A 17,480-nucleotide genomic window follows, 5' to 3' on the forward strand; every position below is an offset into this window, starting at 1 on the left:
GGAAAACTTTGACAGTCTCACCATATTTGCAAACCATTAAAACTGGGTGCCCCATGTGGTACGTACACTTATCTTCTTCAACGAACGCAACAGATCTGCACATATCTCTGCGTGTATGTGAGACATGCCGTTCCTTTAATTGTTTCATTAGGGTCGTTATGATAGTGCACCGGATAACTGAACGCAGCCGTTTATAATATACAAGCTGCAGAGTTGAGCGGTCATACATTTGGGAACGGCATTACATTTATGCATGCATGCATAAATGTATGACCGCTCTACTCTGCAGCTTGTATATTATAAACATGAAATATAGGATAAGCGTAACATGTTTTTCTCGGAAATCAGACTCGAGAATAATTTATGTTGTTTACATGCTTAGAAATAAGCCGAAGAACGCAGCCACCCGCTTTTTTCTTTTTTTAATATAAGCAAATTCTTCGGTATTACGTGACAAAACCACGATATGATTATGAGGCGCCCTGTTTAGTTTTTGCCACCTGGGGTTCTTCAAAGCGCACCTAAATAGAAGTACACGAGTCTTTTTCCATTTCGTTCCCACCTGGATTGAACCCGCGAGCTCCAGTTTAGCAGCGCAATGCCGTATCCACTATATAGCCACTTATTAGGCTACCGCGCAGGCTTTCTTTCTTTTTTTTCTTTTTTGAAGTATCGACTGGAAAAAAATTCCACGTACGGCTTACGGCGAAAGATTAGCATACAGAATGGCTAACTAAAACCGTTTTCGGCGCTCGAGGTCCGACTGCAATAAATGACCCCGTACCAATTACTCCGCATTCTCTTACGCGAGAAAGGCGGAAACTTGAATGGAATGTTGCACTGCAGTTTACTCTTTTTATTTTTTTTATCTATACCAGTGCTTCCCGTAAATCAAAGTACAAGGCGCCGGATGGGGCAGCTATGTTTTATTTGCTTGAAGCGGCAAGCAGGAAGGTTGCATATGTTTCTCCTTCTGCGTTTCGCAGGACCTACTGATGAAAAACTTTATGCGCAACAATACACACGAGAGATACATGCTGCTTGAAGAACCTGAAAAGTATTTTTTTCTCCTAAGGGAACCGTGCAATAACATAGTGGAATGAAAGCCGACACTGCGGCCGCAATGCACGCGCAACGACCGAGCGGTATGAAAAAATAATAAAAAATAAATAAAGAAGAGAAAGAAAGTAATTTTTTCTTAAGGCATAAATACATGTCATATGCAATTATGAACCGCATTTGAGCAGTCTGAACGCAAATACCAGCGCGCGAAGTAGTACGAATGACCCTGCCGAGCAGTATCGCCAGCAGTTTCCAACGGCGCGACCTTGATGCGGCCCAATCCACTTCGACCGCAGCGCCGGCCCAGTATTTTTCCACGTCGGGCACCTCACTGCAAAGCATGCGCCGCCCCAGCCGCTCGTCCCACTCGACCATATTCTAGTACACTCTAGTGGAGGCGCAGCTTGGTTGTGACGTCACTGGGGAGATAAAGCTCAGAGCCGCCATGACATCGACAGAACTATCGTTGACTCTGTGGCGAGTACATGTACCTTTGACAGGGGACGACCAAAGATCCGGACACCCGACTAAGAAGCCGCTCATCTTGAAGCGCGTCGCGTGGCTTAGCCAGAATCAGCACGTCGGCGGTGAGCTGATTTGGAATACTGTGCCTAGCAGCACTTGGCATTTCCTAGCAAAACTTAGCCAAGCCTAGTAAAACATGGAAGAAGCTGGGTCGATCACCAGCTCTGCTGTTTAGTCCAGCCTTGCACCACTAGTGTAAGCTGCCCACATTGTTTTTTTTTATTCGGATGAATGTTTCTTCACAATATTTAAGGTAACAATGTTTGTAAAACACGTGCAGAGTTCTTGTACATTTGTTAGTTTATTGAATATACGAAACTGGAATTCTAGGAAACCTAGCGCAGCAGGATCATTTGCACGTGTGTAATCTTTAAAGTAAGTAGGTAGTGGTTTTTTGTATTTTGTCTTGGTTGAAATGGGGCACATTCAAATGAGCGCTTTGTTGTCTGAAATGCCATTCTGTATGGGCATGGAAAATCCTTCTAATGTACTACTTATAAGAACTAGGTCAACTAAAGACGATGATGTTGAAGTGATATGGGTGTTATCAGTTACCAATTGATGCAGTGAAAACGTGAGCGCCACATCTAGCAGTGATTCTGAACTCGTGACGTCACGGCCATCTTGTGAGCGGTCGTTCCAGTCCATTCAGGGAAGGTTAAAATTCCTGGCAATAATAAATTTTGATTTAAAATTAGTATGTCTCGAGAGATAATCGTGAATTTGATCGGTGAAGTCAGGCGCTGCATTTGGGGGCTGATATACGCCCCCTATGGTTATAGTTTTGTTGTAATACGTTATGTTGCACCCAAGGAGGTTTAAAAAAAATTGCTGGAGTGGCAGCCCCCGCAGTTTCTTACCAGCGCAGGGGAAGCCACAGTTCACCTATACTTCTGCTCTGAAAGAGGGCCGTGACAGCTGAAATCTGTTCACAGCTCACTTCCTTTTGGTCAGTTATTGTAAATGCTACGCTAATTTGAAATTAAAAGCTCGAAATTTTCACTTAAAACCTTTGGCTGTGTATTATTATCATGATGTGCCTTAAAATTTGAAAAGACGTTAAGACTTTCTTCTGAAGCCAGTGACAAAGAAAGACGTCCAATGATATCTTCACGGCTAAATAATAATTTTACAACAGCACGGAGTGGGAAGAAAGTGCTTCGTATATTCCCCGCTATTTCCTAACGTTATTGCTTGCCTATGGTAAGACGACTGCGGTCCGGCTTCACTTTTGAGACGGCAGCTCCACTCCAGCAAGTTTTTCTTAAATCTCCTTGGTTGCACCATACAGTTTCATGGTTGGGAATGCCATCAAATTCTAAGGACTTTATATTCATACATGCATATTGTGTGTTTCTTGTCGACGATGCACGCGGACGCCCTGACGAAGAAGATGAACTGATCCTTGCTCTCAAGCTGTGTCTGGCCAGCGCTGAGGTTGTTTTAGCATGGAAGCTTGGTGGTGATTGGTGATTCATTGGAAAAAACACAGCGCAAAAAAGACACGGACACGAGAGAGCGACACGTGTCGGTCTCTCGTGTCCGTGTCTTTTTTGCGCTGTGTTTTTTCCGCTGAGGTTGTCTTTTATAAATATACATTGTAGTCTGCAGTGCTTAATCCTTCGTTCGCATAGCATTTCGGTGGAGAGTGCCGTTCCCTGTCCTCGCCACGGAGCTCCGCAGTGGCTGCACCATCCAGCTTTGCACCATGGCTCCCGGTAACGACACCTCATCTGCTGCTGTTCCTGCGACTCCTACTGCAACGTACGTCACAGCTACCAATCCCCGTGATCTCGGCATATTCTCCGGGCAAGATATGTCGATGTTGAGGACTGGCTCAGTATGTATGAGCGTGCTCGCCAAAACAACCGCTGGGACCCTACCCTAATGCTAGCGAATGTACTATTCTACTTGGGCAGAACACCTGGTGTCTAGTTCTGGACACACGGGGATGAGATCTGTAGCTGGGATGCTTTCAAGGAGGAGCTCCGCGACCTCTTTGGAAATCCGACCGGTTGGCAACTGGCTGCAAGAAAAGAGCTTGCTACCCGAGTACTGTCTTCCACTGAATCGTGCTCGCCATTTGCCGGAAAGCCGACGAGAACGTGCCCGAGGTTGGCAAAGTAGGCCACATTCTCAAAGGGATCGCGAACGATGCGTTCAACTTGTTGATCTTGAAGAATGTTTCCATCATCGACGTCATTGTCAAGGAATGTCGCCGCTTTGAGCTCGCCAAAAGCCGCCGCGTCATTCCACAGTTCTCCTGGCTCCCTAACAAGGCTGCGACGTCGTCCTGCGTCGACCTTACCGCTTCACCCCCCCTTCAATGAGAACGTAACACGTATTGTTTGCCCGCGAGCTCGAGGCTGCAAGTCCTGCCCCGTTCCATCCATGCCCACTTGACCTCACTGTTGACCAACCAGCCCCAGCGATCTCCCTCATTCAGGCAGTTGTGCGGCAAAAATTTACCAACCTTGGTTTTCCTGCTGCCTGCTCTGTCTCCCGACCTGACGCCAGCCCAGTGCCGACAGCTGCACCTCGCAGCAATCTATTCCCCTCCCAGATACCGCAACCCTACAGAGTGGAGAACTTTGAACGACAAGCCAATCTGCTTCCGTTCCCTCCGAATCAGCCACGTAGTTCGCCACTGCCGCACCTCCTGGACGTCCCCATATTCGAGCTACTTTTCCCCGTCTCCTCGGCCATATGCCGACCCTCGCTGCTATTCGCCTCGCCGTATGCCTCCTACCTCTGATAGACACATCCGTCGATAACAGTCGTCCCGCTCGCTTGCTGTCACCTCAGCGCCGTTAGTTCGTCCCCGTGGGCAGCCATTCTGCTATTTGTTGCCGACCAATTAAGGACCCTCCCGGACCGAAAACTAGAGCATGCCGCTTCTGGGGGTAGTGCTGCATTACCTTTGTTGTGTCGAAATCCTCAATTGACGATCCCAACGAACCAGAACTTACTTGATGTTCACGTCGACCGTGTCCCTTTGACGGCGTTACTAGATACTAGAGCCCAGGTGCCCATATTGAGTTCTAACCTCCGTCGTCGACTAAAGAAGGTTCTCACGCCTGCTACTACACAAGCCGGACGCGTCGCCGATGGCAGCACTGTTGCCATCTCTGGAATGTCTACTACTCGTTTAACTATCGTCGACTGCCACTTTCCAGTTCTTTTTACAGTGCTGACCAATTGTCCCTATGACCTAATCCTCGGATTTGACTTTCTTGAAGGGCATTCAGCTTTGATCGACTGTTTTGCCTGTACTCTTTGCCTCGAATTTCCTCTACTCACGCATATTCGTGCTGAACTGCCGAGCAACTTTAGTACGACCGCCTTCATCCACTTGCCGCCTAAAGCCTTGACTTTCGTCGATTTGCTATCATCTCTCCCTGTGCCCGATGGTGATTATGTCGCTACACCTGATCCTGATGTCCTTGTGATGCGCGATATCACTGTGCCCCACTCCATTGTAACCGTCTCTGATAACCGGACATGCCTCCCCGTCGTCAATTTTGGCCTGACAAAGCAAGTTCTACCCCAAGGCATATCGGTTGCAATGCTGCGTGCTATAGGAGATGACCACGTCACGGCGTTTTCAGTAGACGGCTGCTCCGATTCTTCACCATGTCCACAGGATGGTATTTGCCTTGACGCAACCTTTAGTCCCATGATTGCTGGGGACCTATTGCCTGAACAAGCAGCAGCTCTGTTTCGCCTATTGGTTTCCTACCAAGACATCTTCGACCTCAACAATCGACAATTGGGCCAGACTTCAATTGTTAAGCATCAAATAAATACTGGTGATGCCAGTCCTATTCATTTCCGGCCATATAAAGTTTGTTTCAGAGCGTAAGGTTATTCAAGATGAAGTGCACAAGATGCTTGCCAAAGGCTTTGTAGAACCCTCGTCGAGCCCTTGGGCATCGCCCGTTGTGCTTGTTAAAGAGAAAGATGGCACGTGGCATTTCTGCTTAGATTATCGTCATCTAAACCAAATTACGAAAAAGATGTCTACCCCTTCCCTCGCATTGACGACGCTGTCGATTGTCTCCTTGGTGCCAACTACTTTTCATCAATAAACCTTCGGTCTGGTCATTGGCAAATTTCTGTGGATGAAAAGGACCGAGAGAAGACCGCGTTTGTCCCCCCTGATGGTCTATATCAATTCAAAATTATGCCATTCGGTCTATGCAATGCCCCAGCCACATTCGAGCGTATGATGGACTCTTTGCTTCAAGGGTACAAATGGTCAGCATGCCTCTGCTGCCTAGACAACATTCTCGTATTTTCGCCTACATTTGAGACACACCTTGAGCGCTTAACAGCTGTTCAAGTCTTCTGCGAAGCTAGGCTCCAACTAAATTCCTCGAAGTGTCACTTCAGTTGTCAGCAGATTACAGTGCTGGGCCACCTTGTCGACGCTTCCGGTATTCAACCAGACCCGGAAAAAAATTCATGCTGTCACGTCTTTTCCTGTACCTCAGTCTGTCAAAGACGTCCGAAGTTTTGTAGGACTCTGCTCCTACTTCCGATGGTTCATTAAAGACTTTGCAGCGGTTGCTCGACCGTTTCCTGATCTTCTGAAGAAGTACGTGGCGTTTACGTGGGGTCCCGCTCAAACTGCCGTGTTTGCCCACCTGACCAACATTCTCACCACACCACCTATTCTGACCCTCTTTGACCCGCGCTCTCCTACAGAGGTCCGTACCGATGCCAGTGGTCATGCTATCAGAGCCGTCTTAGCCCAACGCCAACAGATTGTGTTATCGCCTACGCTAGCCGCCTTCTCACAGCAGTGGAGCTCAACTATTCGATTACAGATTATGAATGCCTGGCTCTCGTCTGGGCAGTTTCCAAATTCCGGTCGTACTTGTATGGCACTTACTTCTCTGTAATCATAACCCACCACGCGCTCTACTGGCTTTCCTCACTCAAGGATCCTACTGGCCGGCTTAGTCGCTGGGCTCTGCAGCTGCAAGAATATTCCTATGTCTACAAGTCGGGGCTGATTACATCAAGATGCAGACTGTTTATCACGCCATCCAGTGGACGAACCACCTGATGACCGTGGCACCGATGCCGACACTTGCGTTTTCTGTATTTCTCAGCTGCTACACGTCGCCGACGAGCAACGCTGTGATGCCACCTTGCGCTCCATCATTGATCGCTTGGAATCTTCGCCTTCTGATTCGTTCCTTCACTTCTTTGTTCTCCGGGATGGCGTATTATACCGCCACAATGTACGTCCCGACGGTCCTGCCCTACTCCTCGTCATTCCTGGGCACATCCGGTCAGCTGTTCTGAAAGAACTTCACGACTTACCAACGGCTGGTCACCTCAGCGTCTCCCGCACCTACAACCGGATTCGCCGACGCTTCTTTTGCCCAGGCCTTGCCTGCTCCGTCCGGAAATATGTTGCGGCGTGTGAGAAATTCTAGCGCCGAAAAACACCATCGGCGCTCCCTGCCAGGTGCCCTTCAACCGCTTGACATTCCTTCGGAGCCGTTCTTTCGCGTTGGCTAGGACTTACTTGGCCCTTTCCCTCTATCAGCATCTGGCAACAAGTGGGTCGCTGTGGTGACAGATTATGCCACGCACTACGCCATCACTACGGCGGTTCCAACAAACTGCGCCAGAGATGTCGCCGATTTTATTTTACAGGATGTGATTCTGCAGCATGGAGCTCCACACCAACTGCTCATTGACCGTGGTCAGACATTCCTTTCTGAAGTCATCGCTGCCATCCTGCAGTCCTGCTGAACCAGGCACAAGCTGACGACGTCTTACCATCCACAGACTAATGGTCTCATGGAGCATCTCAATCGAACGCTGACAGACATGCTTGCAAAGTATGTCTCGTCCGATCATACTGATTGGGACCCTTCCCTACCCTATGTCACATTTGCATACAATTCTTCGTTTCACGACACTGCTGGTTATTCCTCGTTCTTTCTGTTGTTCTCTCAAGAACCCTCATTGCCACTGGAGACATCCCTTCAATCTACCAGCAGAGATCAGCGAATATGCACTTGATGACATCACCAGGGCAACCCAAGCACGAGAAATTGTCCGCGCTCGACTCCTGACCTCCCAAAAGGACTGTGGCGACACACTGCGCATAAACCGGCGCAGTCTCCGCCTCACCACTTGCTAGCCCGGCATGACACGGCTGCATGCTGCACCACGCCTCCGATAAGGGACAGCGCCACCGCAGCGTCACCGGAGGCTTATGTCATCGACGGTGGATATAAACCCAAGCTGCCAAGCTCGAAAGATTCTTCCTTCGCTAACCGTTCGAGCGCAGCGGCGGTATGCTCGCCCCGTCGCTGCTACTCCGCTAATAAACAGTCGTTATGTTTCATGTTGGAATGCGTCCTTCCATCGACACGGCATCCCACAGAACCAACGGCGTTTGTACGATCCACAACACACAGACGTTCACCTTTCGCCTGGATCTCTGGTACTCCTGCTGCGTGCCATGACTCCAGTTACTTATGAAATTGCCGCAGTCAGTACCAGTGCCTCATCTGCCCCAAATTCTACTCATGTTGTGCATGTCACACGCCTAAATGTGTATTATTCTCCTGTTACCACCGATATTTAGACGCACTGGGACAGTGCTATTGGGGATAATGATACTACATGCATATTGCGTGTTTCTGATGGACGATGCGTGCGGGCGCCACGACGAAGAAGACGAACTGCTCCTTGCTCTCGAAACTGGCCATCGTTGCAGTTGTCTTTTGTAAATATACATTGTAAATAGTCTCCAGTGCTTAATCCTTCGTTCGTGTAATAATATTTTTAATTGCTATCGTCACACCGCTGCCTCTTGTCTTTACGGAATAGTCTGTTTGAACAAGGAATAACTTCAGAATCACGTACTCCAGAGCTTAGCTACGTTTCGGTTATTATTAAAATGTGAGGTTGATAAGACAGGATTAGGTTCTTTAATTATCTTATATATTTACCACACTTTGGGCTTTGAGGGAACGGATTCGTAGTGTTTTGGTACAGGGTGTAATTTTGAATCTTTCTGATTTTTAGAGGATTTCAGCAAAATCGAAGTGGATAGAGAATGTTTCAAAAGACTTGCTTTCTGTGGTAATTCAGTCCTAACATTATTCACTGGGTCCCAAGTATAAGGTTTCTCATCGATTCTCAGTTTCTTGAACGTTAGCTTAACTTTTGTTCAAGTGTGTGTGCATTTCGCTTACTTTTTTAGAGATAATTAGAAAAATGTTCGGAAACAGTTATTGGTGTGCCTTTGAGTTTGTAGATAAGGTCTTTTTTTTGCGTAATCAAACAATCTGAGGATGATCGGGCAGTCTCGGTTAGTTGTGCGGGTACCTATCCTAGGAATCTTTTCAAGGGTTTTCACTTCAATGGCTAGTGTTTCTTTTAAAATGTTTTCTCTCACTATCTTTTCGAGTTAGACAATATCTTCGTTAGGTTTTCCGTTACACCATAAATGATAAAGTTGTTCCGTCGACTTCTGTTTTATAAATCATCCTAATTCAGTGCAAGGTTTTGGATTTGATCTTTTGTGATGGCATATGTATTTTCACATTCGGGCAACTTCTCTTCGCAATACTTCAGTCGTTGCATGTCATTTTCAATTGTGGCAACTGTAGTTTCCATGTTATCAACTGTTCACTCAACCTTTTTCAAATTCCTTTAACGTTAACTAGTTCCTTTAACATTTTGTTTATTTTAGTTTGTTTTTTCAGAATTTGCCTCAGAAGATTGTTATTAGGACGAGTATCGGATTTCGAATCTGGTTCGGACCGGGGTTAAGCTCGACATCCCCCGTTGTTAGTAGTAATAGCTTAAGTACATCATGGCATTCAACAATCAAGACAGCAAGAAAGTGTGGACTTGGCAGCATTTTCAGCATTACATGATTGTCTCGTAAAGAGGGTACAGAGTAGTTGTCACCGTCTGCGGCTCGGTACCGCGTACACAAAACATTTTCTCCAAAAAATTTCGAGAGCTGATAGTCCGGAATGTACTTGTGGCCACGCGGATGAGGATGTACAGCATCTTCTGTTAGAATGTCCGCGACACGATACACACAGACAACGTTTAGCACGTTATTTAGAGACATTAGACCGCAGGGCCTTCAGCCTCAGGAAGATATTAGGTCCTTGGCCAACATATTCGTTGCAAAGAAGAGCGTTAATGGCCCTCCAAAGATTTCTAGAAGCGAGCAATATTCTCGGAAACTATTGAAAAGAGTGTTTATCTGTGATGAACTCACTCTATGGTCAATTCGACACCTGGGTTCATGTAGTTTCCTTTAAATCGAATCCATGCTATCTTATGTGCCGTGATTTTAGTATAATTACGTGACCGGACTTTGTGTTTACTTTAGTGCAGCTATGTGACTGAACTTTGTGTGCCCTTTTTCTGAGTGGACTTTCAGTTTTAGTGTGACATTAGTGTACTTATGTGACTGGATTTTGTGTTTAACTTTATGCGCCTTCATGACTGAACTTTGTGTTGCTGTGTTTCTGAGTTGACTTTCAGTATTAGTGTGGTATTAGTGCAATTATGTAACTGGACTTTGTGTTATTGTGATTTGGAGTTGACATTTAATTTTAATGCGTGTAGGTTCGTTCTTTCTTTCTTTTTTTTCCTTTTTTTTTCATACCTCTATGTGAAAAGGAGTAGCCGGCGCCAATTAAAGGTGCCAACATCTCCTAAAAACCATATAATAAAAAAAAAGTTGTTACTGACCTGCACAACGAAAAGAGCAGGAATGAGCATGGTTGTCTGGTTGGTGCCACCAAGTCCACTGATGTGATCGGTGTCATGGGCCGTGTTTATATATTGTCGAGTGCTTGCTAGCATTGACGTGACCGTATCCGTGACGTGGTCACTGCGTTTTTGAGGGTCGTCGATCGTGATCGGTGTTTGCGCAGATTTGTTATCTGATGTTTGGTCACCCAAAGCCACTGGCATTGTTCCGTTTGCATGCATATGTGTGGCCTCCCGGTGGTGCTTGGCCACAGCGCTATCTGCATAACGAAAAGAGCAGGAGTGAGCATGGTCGTCCGGTCGGTGCCACCAAGTCCACTTTTGGTGTGCTGTCATCCCTTTGGCCTTGTCACCAACACGCCCAACACACAGCAATTCTGCTGTCAACACATGTTCTTTCAGTGATATACCATGACTTGCAGAAAAGCTATATCTTTTCTGTGATCATTTTGTTGCAAAGAAACAACTCGAGGAATGTACTGAGACCCACGTGCATTAGAGTTTTATGTATCGTGATCAGTATGTACATGCCAGTATGTACCAGTATGTATCATGTATGTACATGTGTATCATGTATGTATGTACATATGTAGCATATGTAGCATATGTATCATATGTATCATGTCCATCATATCATATCACATGTATCATATCATATGTGCCATATCATATCATTGTGTATCATATACGTATCATATGTATAGTACCATATGTATCATGTATGTACATGTATGTACCAGTATGTATCAGTATGTACATGTCAGTTGTCGAGATTGTCTTAATTGTCAGGGTCATTCTCCGACTAGCTTGTTTTGAATGCCCTTTGCAGCAGCAGTAATTAGTGGTGGGGCAACATTTTGCCACGCCATGGCAAGGAAGCTGCTGACAGCATTGATAACATTTGTAAAAACTGTTTGTAAGATGATTGTGATGGTATTTTTACTTATAACAAATACCTACAGTGCCCAAGTTGGACATTATTGCAGGGGGGCTAATTACAAGCAAAGGTAAAAGATTGAACTTCGCGAATCAAATCAGTTATGGTACTAAAAATACAATCATCGTGATTAGAGACAAAGACAACACATCCAATACCAAAAACATCCCATTTACAATGTGTTACACAATGCATAAAATAGTACACTGGAAGTATTGTGTAAAACAGATTCATGTAAAGTTTTCTATGGCAGAGGAAAAATAGGGTGCAGACACTGTCTCATCCGGGAGCAAATTCCATTCTGCAATTGTGCACTGAAAGAATGAAAACTGAAATACATTAATACGACTTTGGTAGGGCCTTATTTTCTTGGAATTGTCGTGTCTCTTAGACTGATAATGAGGTTGTTTTAACCCCTTATGTGCTTTGGACGAGCAGAGCTCGTCCTGCCCAAACTGTCCCCAAACTGCTTTGGACGAGCAGAGCTCGTCCTAGTGGAATAGGTACACCCCTCTACCGTTCAGGACGAGAAGCGCTCGTCTACGGCTTAAATTGCGTGTAATCCGCCAGATGGCAGCATTTACTCGATGATTCAGTTTTGTTCTGCGGTAGGAGCGCGGTTTTTGTATGAAAAGATGGCGTGCGGTGGCGGCGACCCATGCATAGCTGGTCCGTCAACGCGAAAAAGAAGCTTTTCATTTTTGTCATCTTCTTCGAGTGATGATGATTCGGATACAGATGTTTATCTTGTGTCCGGAAGTGATGACAGCGATGACGGTGAATTGAGCAGCTCCTCCGGTGATGATGAAGACAGCTTGGAAGCGAACATCGCGAGTGCTCGCCAGTGGATCCTGCTTGATGTGGACAATCCTCCTGTGAAGCCTCCTCGCTTTCCCTTCTTGGCCATTCCAGGCAAGACTTTCAACTTGTCATTGTCAGATGACCTTATGGAATATATTCAGCAGTTTCTGGACAATGAACTCATATCACTAGTGGTAGACGAAACCAATCGCAAAGCGGTTGAAACGTTAAAACGCTCTCCTCCGAGTGAACACTCCCGCCTCAAAAAATGGGTGCCGGTTACAAAGGAAGAGATGTGGGTATTCCTTGCACTCCTGCTACTGCAGGGAATAGCTCACAAGCCTCGACAGCAGTGGTACTGGTCCAAGAACAAGTTGTTGTCTACACCTGTTTTCGGAGAGGTTATGTCCTGCCACCGGTTTCTGCTAATTATGCGAATGTTTCACTTTGTGGACAATGCCAGCATCACCGATCTCACCGAGCCATCCACAGCCGAAGCTGTGCAAGATATGGCCATTTTTGGAGCGATTGTTGAAGAACTACCGCTCGGCATATATACCAGAAAGAGACATATCAATAGACGAAAGTCTAATGCTCTTCAAAGGAAGACAGTGATGGGTGCAATACATCCCGCTCAAAAGAGCAAGATTTGGCTTGAAATTTTTCTTGCTTTGTGAGGCATCTTCGGGATATGTGTGGGATGTCTTGGTCTATACAGGAAAAGGCACAAATCTAGGCACGCCAGCAAATCTTCAACCTTGTTCACCAATGGGTACCAAAGTTGTTATGAAGCTCATCGAGCCTTTGCTAGGCAAGGGGTACTGCCTGACGATAGACAACTTCTATACTTCGCCAGAACTCGTCGACCTCCTCATCCAGCACTGCACGGATGTGTATGGCACCGTGAGACCAAACAGAAAAGACATGCCTCCAGATTTCCAGACGAAAAAGCTGAAGAAGGGAGAGGTGCAAGCCTACCAGCGCGGTAAATGTATTGCTCTCCAATGGCGAGACAAAAAAGTAGTCTCCGTCATGAGCACAGTGCACACTGCAAGCATGGAGACTTTCAGAGATTCTAAAGGGCGAGACGTCACAAAGCCCAGCATCGTGCGTGATTATAATCACACGATGGGCGGTGTGGACAAGTCCGATCAGATGTTGTCCGACTACCCTGTCCCTAGAAAACGGTAGAAGATCTACTACAAGAAGATCTTTCGACACTTGATCGATGAAGCGACGTTTAACTCTTTTGTCTTGTACCAAAAAGACGGAGGGAAGATGAGCCACCTTGACTACCGCCTCGCCCTAATTGAGGCGATCCTGACTAGGTACCTTGATCCTTCAAAAAAGACAAAGCGCGGCCGACCGTCTGATGTGCTTGACGCTGTGCGTCTCAAGGAACGGCACTTTGCTTCTTACATCCCGCCAAGTGAAACCAAAGCAGCGCCAACAAGAAAATGCTTCATTTGCTGTCGGAAGCGAGGAGAAAACGGGAAAAAGTTGAGAAAAGAAACTCGCTTTTGGCGCAGGAGCTGCAACAAGCCGCTTTGCGTTATTCCATGTTTCGAAATTTTCCACACAAGTCCCGAAGCTTCCCGAGTGAAATAGCCCAACGGTACTTAGCCTACACAAGGGAACAAAGATGTGACGTCTGCAACTGTTTTTTATAAGGTTTTTATTTATATTAGCAGCAGGTAGCTGGTCTCCTATGTATTGTTCCGAAATAAACTTTATTGTGTTGATTTGACTAAGTATGTGGTGCAAATATTTTTTCAACATCGGCTAGCTGCTTTTTAGTACAATCAGATTCGAAATCAGCAGTAAAAAAAATAGGCACTTTTGGTTCGGAAATTGTCAAAAAAATAGAGCACTTAAGGGGTTAAATATATGTTTTTGTTCATTCCTGTGTTACCGCTGTTGACGTTGTGTAAAAGTTTTAACCTGATTATTTTTCTGCATGTAGACAGCAGCTTCCACTCCAGATTTTCCCTGATTTGCGAACCTCTAATTTTGTAGTCATAAATGCCCGTGACGAATCTTGCAGCCCTTTTCTAAACACGCTCTAAGGGGTCCCTTGCTGCGCATGCATATTTTAACACTGGCCTAATATTAGTAAGATACAAAGTTTCCTTTAAAGCATTAGGCGCATACTTGAAGTTCCTCTGGAAAAGGCGTAAAAGGCTTTAGCTCTTGTTCTGTCGATGTAGGATGTCCAGTCCAATGCTGCAGTTAAAATGACGCCCAGGTATTTGACTTCGTCAACGCATTGCACTAAAACATTATTTAGAAAGTAGGAAGTAGACTCCTTTTTCTTTTTGTTCGTAAATTGAACATGATAACACTTTGCTACGTTCAAATCCATCTTCCATTTAGCACTCCAGGAACAAATTTTTTACGAGATCAAGCTGCAACACACTCGTATGTTTGGCACGTGACACAGAATGGTATACAATGTAATCATCCGCATACAGTGTGATATTCGAACGACGCCTTCATTTAAATCATTCATAAAAATGAGGAACAGCAGTGGCCCAAGGACCGACTCTTGAGGCCTACCTGATAAAACATTAACCGTTCGTGACGTTGCACCATTCAGAACCACTTTTTGTTGCTGTTTGTACAAATAATCTTTAAGCCAACCATAAAGTGAATCCGGAAGACCAAGAAATGACAGTTTGTGTAAAAGTAAGTTATGCGAGACTCAAACGCCTTTCAGAAATCAATGAAAACAGCATATATTTGTGTTCTATTGTTAGAGTCGAGTGCAGCGTCATGCATGAATTCACTAAGCTGTGTGGATGATCAAAAAAGAAGAAAGTAACTGTTGAGCTGTTTTGCGTAAGGTTCGCAGAAGAGGTTACCAGAAAAGCACGGAAAAAAGCGCCTTTAATTTTGTTGCACCCAATGACAAATAAACCTTCAAAGTGTGGCTGCAGGCTGTACACAAAACAGGTCAGGTTTTGGACATTTTAAGACTTCAATACTAAATTGTTGGCACTAATAACTGACTCTGTTTAGTACTAGTAGCTCCTTCTGTTCAGGCATCTGCGGCGGGGTCAGAGGTCGCTCTTCTTTCGTGGCTAAGATCGCGTTGATACGAGCACTGGCATGCAGCTCAATTCGCTTGCTGCTGCTGCTGTGCTGAATCGCTCCAGCGTTTTCACAGAGTTTCCGCGGTCATCAAGTGAGATGTGTGCATGTTTGCTTGTGCACGTGTGACACCATGCTTGTCAATTTAGTTAGTGTGCCTATGTTTACAAGTTTATTCAGCCGATAAAACTACTATCCTTACTTTGTATTGCTGTCCACTAATTTACTATTGCAATAGATGCTTTGCCTTTTGGGCGAAACTGCGACGACTTTTTTTATAGTATACATTTCGCTGGATACTATGTTATTTCATGTCAGTCTTTGCATTCTTACTAAAGAGAATGGGCTCACTGATGTTTACTAATGACGCAGCTAGGTCATTCTAATCGATCCACGTTCTGAGAAGGAATGATTGTTGGTGGGTCTGGGGCTCCCGCCCAGGGGGTGTGTTATCTGTCCTGTCACTTTTTTCTAATTTTATTGCGGGTATAATGCTCACCCATAAATGCAATAAAAAAAGTTTATTTCATCATGATCAAATAACATTCTCTCTCGCCCGTTCTCCTCACCTGCTGGGCCATTCCAAGTGGGATACCAGTAAGAGAAAAGGAAAATTGGTGTTGGGCCTATATAAATTACCTGAAAGATTATAAATGTTTATGCCCTGCCTCAGCACAGGCTTCTTATTTGAAATAAAATGAATTGGACAAGGGGTCAAAGGTGAATGTATAGAGGGAAAAAAAATGTTAATAAAAATGTTAAATAATAAAAAGAAAAACATTTTTATCGGCGTTGCAAAAGCAAGGACACAGGTTCGTTGTGGACCTTACTGATTGAACTATAGTAAAAATAATGAACTAACCACGTAAAATGTGAATAAAGATAGTCCTGTTGGACTAATGAAGACTTGTCTTGAGAGCAATTAACAGCAAGTTTCTTTCTTGATGTGTGTAGTAATAAGGGTGAGATGTGGTGTGCAGAACATCGACTGCCTGGAACGTTTGGCAGGCATCCCAGCGGAGGCCATTGTGGAGGCACACGGCACTTTCCACAGCTCCCACTGCCTGTCATGCAACCACGAGTACTCCCTCGACTGGCTGCGGGGTGAGTGTTGGCTTTAGTAGATGAGACTGTGCGCACACTGCCTTGTGTTGGAATACCTTCCTAAAGGCTTGCCATTGTGCAACGGTAAAAAGATTGCTGCTCAATCGGCAATCCGAAAATAGACAATAAATGGAACTGAAAATAGAGCTGTTTTAAAAATGTTGTTTGCACAGGTACAGGCGGTGGAATATTGGCACACTGGAATCAGCTAGTGTGGGATACTTTGAAATGGCTGGGACGGGTCGTGCCCAATTGGACGTAATAATACGCTCACGATGATGGTGACAGCAGACGAATGACACATGCTACGATGCAAGCTTGACTGTGCTGACTTTGGGCAGGGACAGTGCCACGGCCGCTGGTCTCATTTCATTGCAGTGCACGAGCCAGTCTGTGGTAATACCAGTGGACAAATTTAAGAGATGGATTAGTACAGAAAAGGCAGTAGCTTGCTAGGAGCACATTGAAAATTTGTTACGTTAATCATGAGGCCTTTAGGCAACGCTAACAAAAGTTTTGTCAAAGTGGCAAAACTATGAACATGCAAGGAAGCTCCTTTGCACCTTGGTAATCTTGCTGCCGTCAAGTTGCATCCCAGCAGCGTGTAACAAGGTGGCTGAGCAGGCCAGACTTGCACGTATACAATTTTCTGTGGCAATGAAGGGAAAGCTGAGGGGAAAGTGCACTCGGGAAATAAGAGTGCTTCTGAAGAAAGTCCCACATTCTCGTCTGCATTAGTTCAAGCTGGGGAAGAGAAAACACATTACAGTAGAACCCCGCAGTTACGTTTTTCACGAGACCGTAAAAAAAAACCATAAGAGCCGGGAAACGCAAGAGCCAGGAAACAGGAAAAATTGAGAAATGGGAGTAGTGTTGAACTGCACACAATATTATTTTAATTCTTACGTGCGACAAAAAGTAGTTTCGCCCGACAGCTGAAGTATCGATTGCGATGAGCTATACAAAGTAAGAATAGTAGTTTTATCCTCTGTATAAACTTGTATGATGAAGATCATCTTGAATCCTCCGATTCCCGATGTGACGACATGAAAAGGCTACGATGGAAACGTGCTACAATTCGAGCGGCGGTTACCAGGATCATCAATGACATGACAACTCTTATGCAGACGGAACCAACACTGTTTGGTGAGCTGACCGACCATCTTAACCTATTGAAGATAAGGAAACTGTG

At 45.3% G+C, this 17,480-nt stretch overlaps 1 protein-coding gene across 7 annotated transcripts in view; it reads left to right on the plus strand.

Moving 5' to 3' along the window:
* Positions 1-17,480, plus strand: part of LOC119458726 (NAD-dependent protein deacetylase sirtuin-2) — a 419,041-nt gene that overhangs the window by 123,578 nt on the left and 277,983 nt on the right. For all 7 annotated transcript variants that reach the window (XM_049671396.1, XM_049671397.1, XM_049671400.1 and 4 more), the window contains one exon: positions 16,165-16,288. In XM_049671396.1, coding sequence (XP_049527353.1) covers positions 16,165-16,288 — 124 coding nt within the window. The remainder of the gene's footprint in view (positions 1-16,164; positions 16,289-17,480) is intronic.

This window comes from Dermacentor silvarum, chromosome 7 (genome assembly GCF_013339745.2).
Source record: "Dermacentor silvarum isolate Dsil-2018 chromosome 7, BIME_Dsil_1.4, whole genome shotgun sequence".
In the NCBI taxonomy this organism is placed as follows: domain Eukaryota; kingdom Metazoa; phylum Arthropoda; class Arachnida; order Ixodida; family Ixodidae; genus Dermacentor; species Dermacentor silvarum.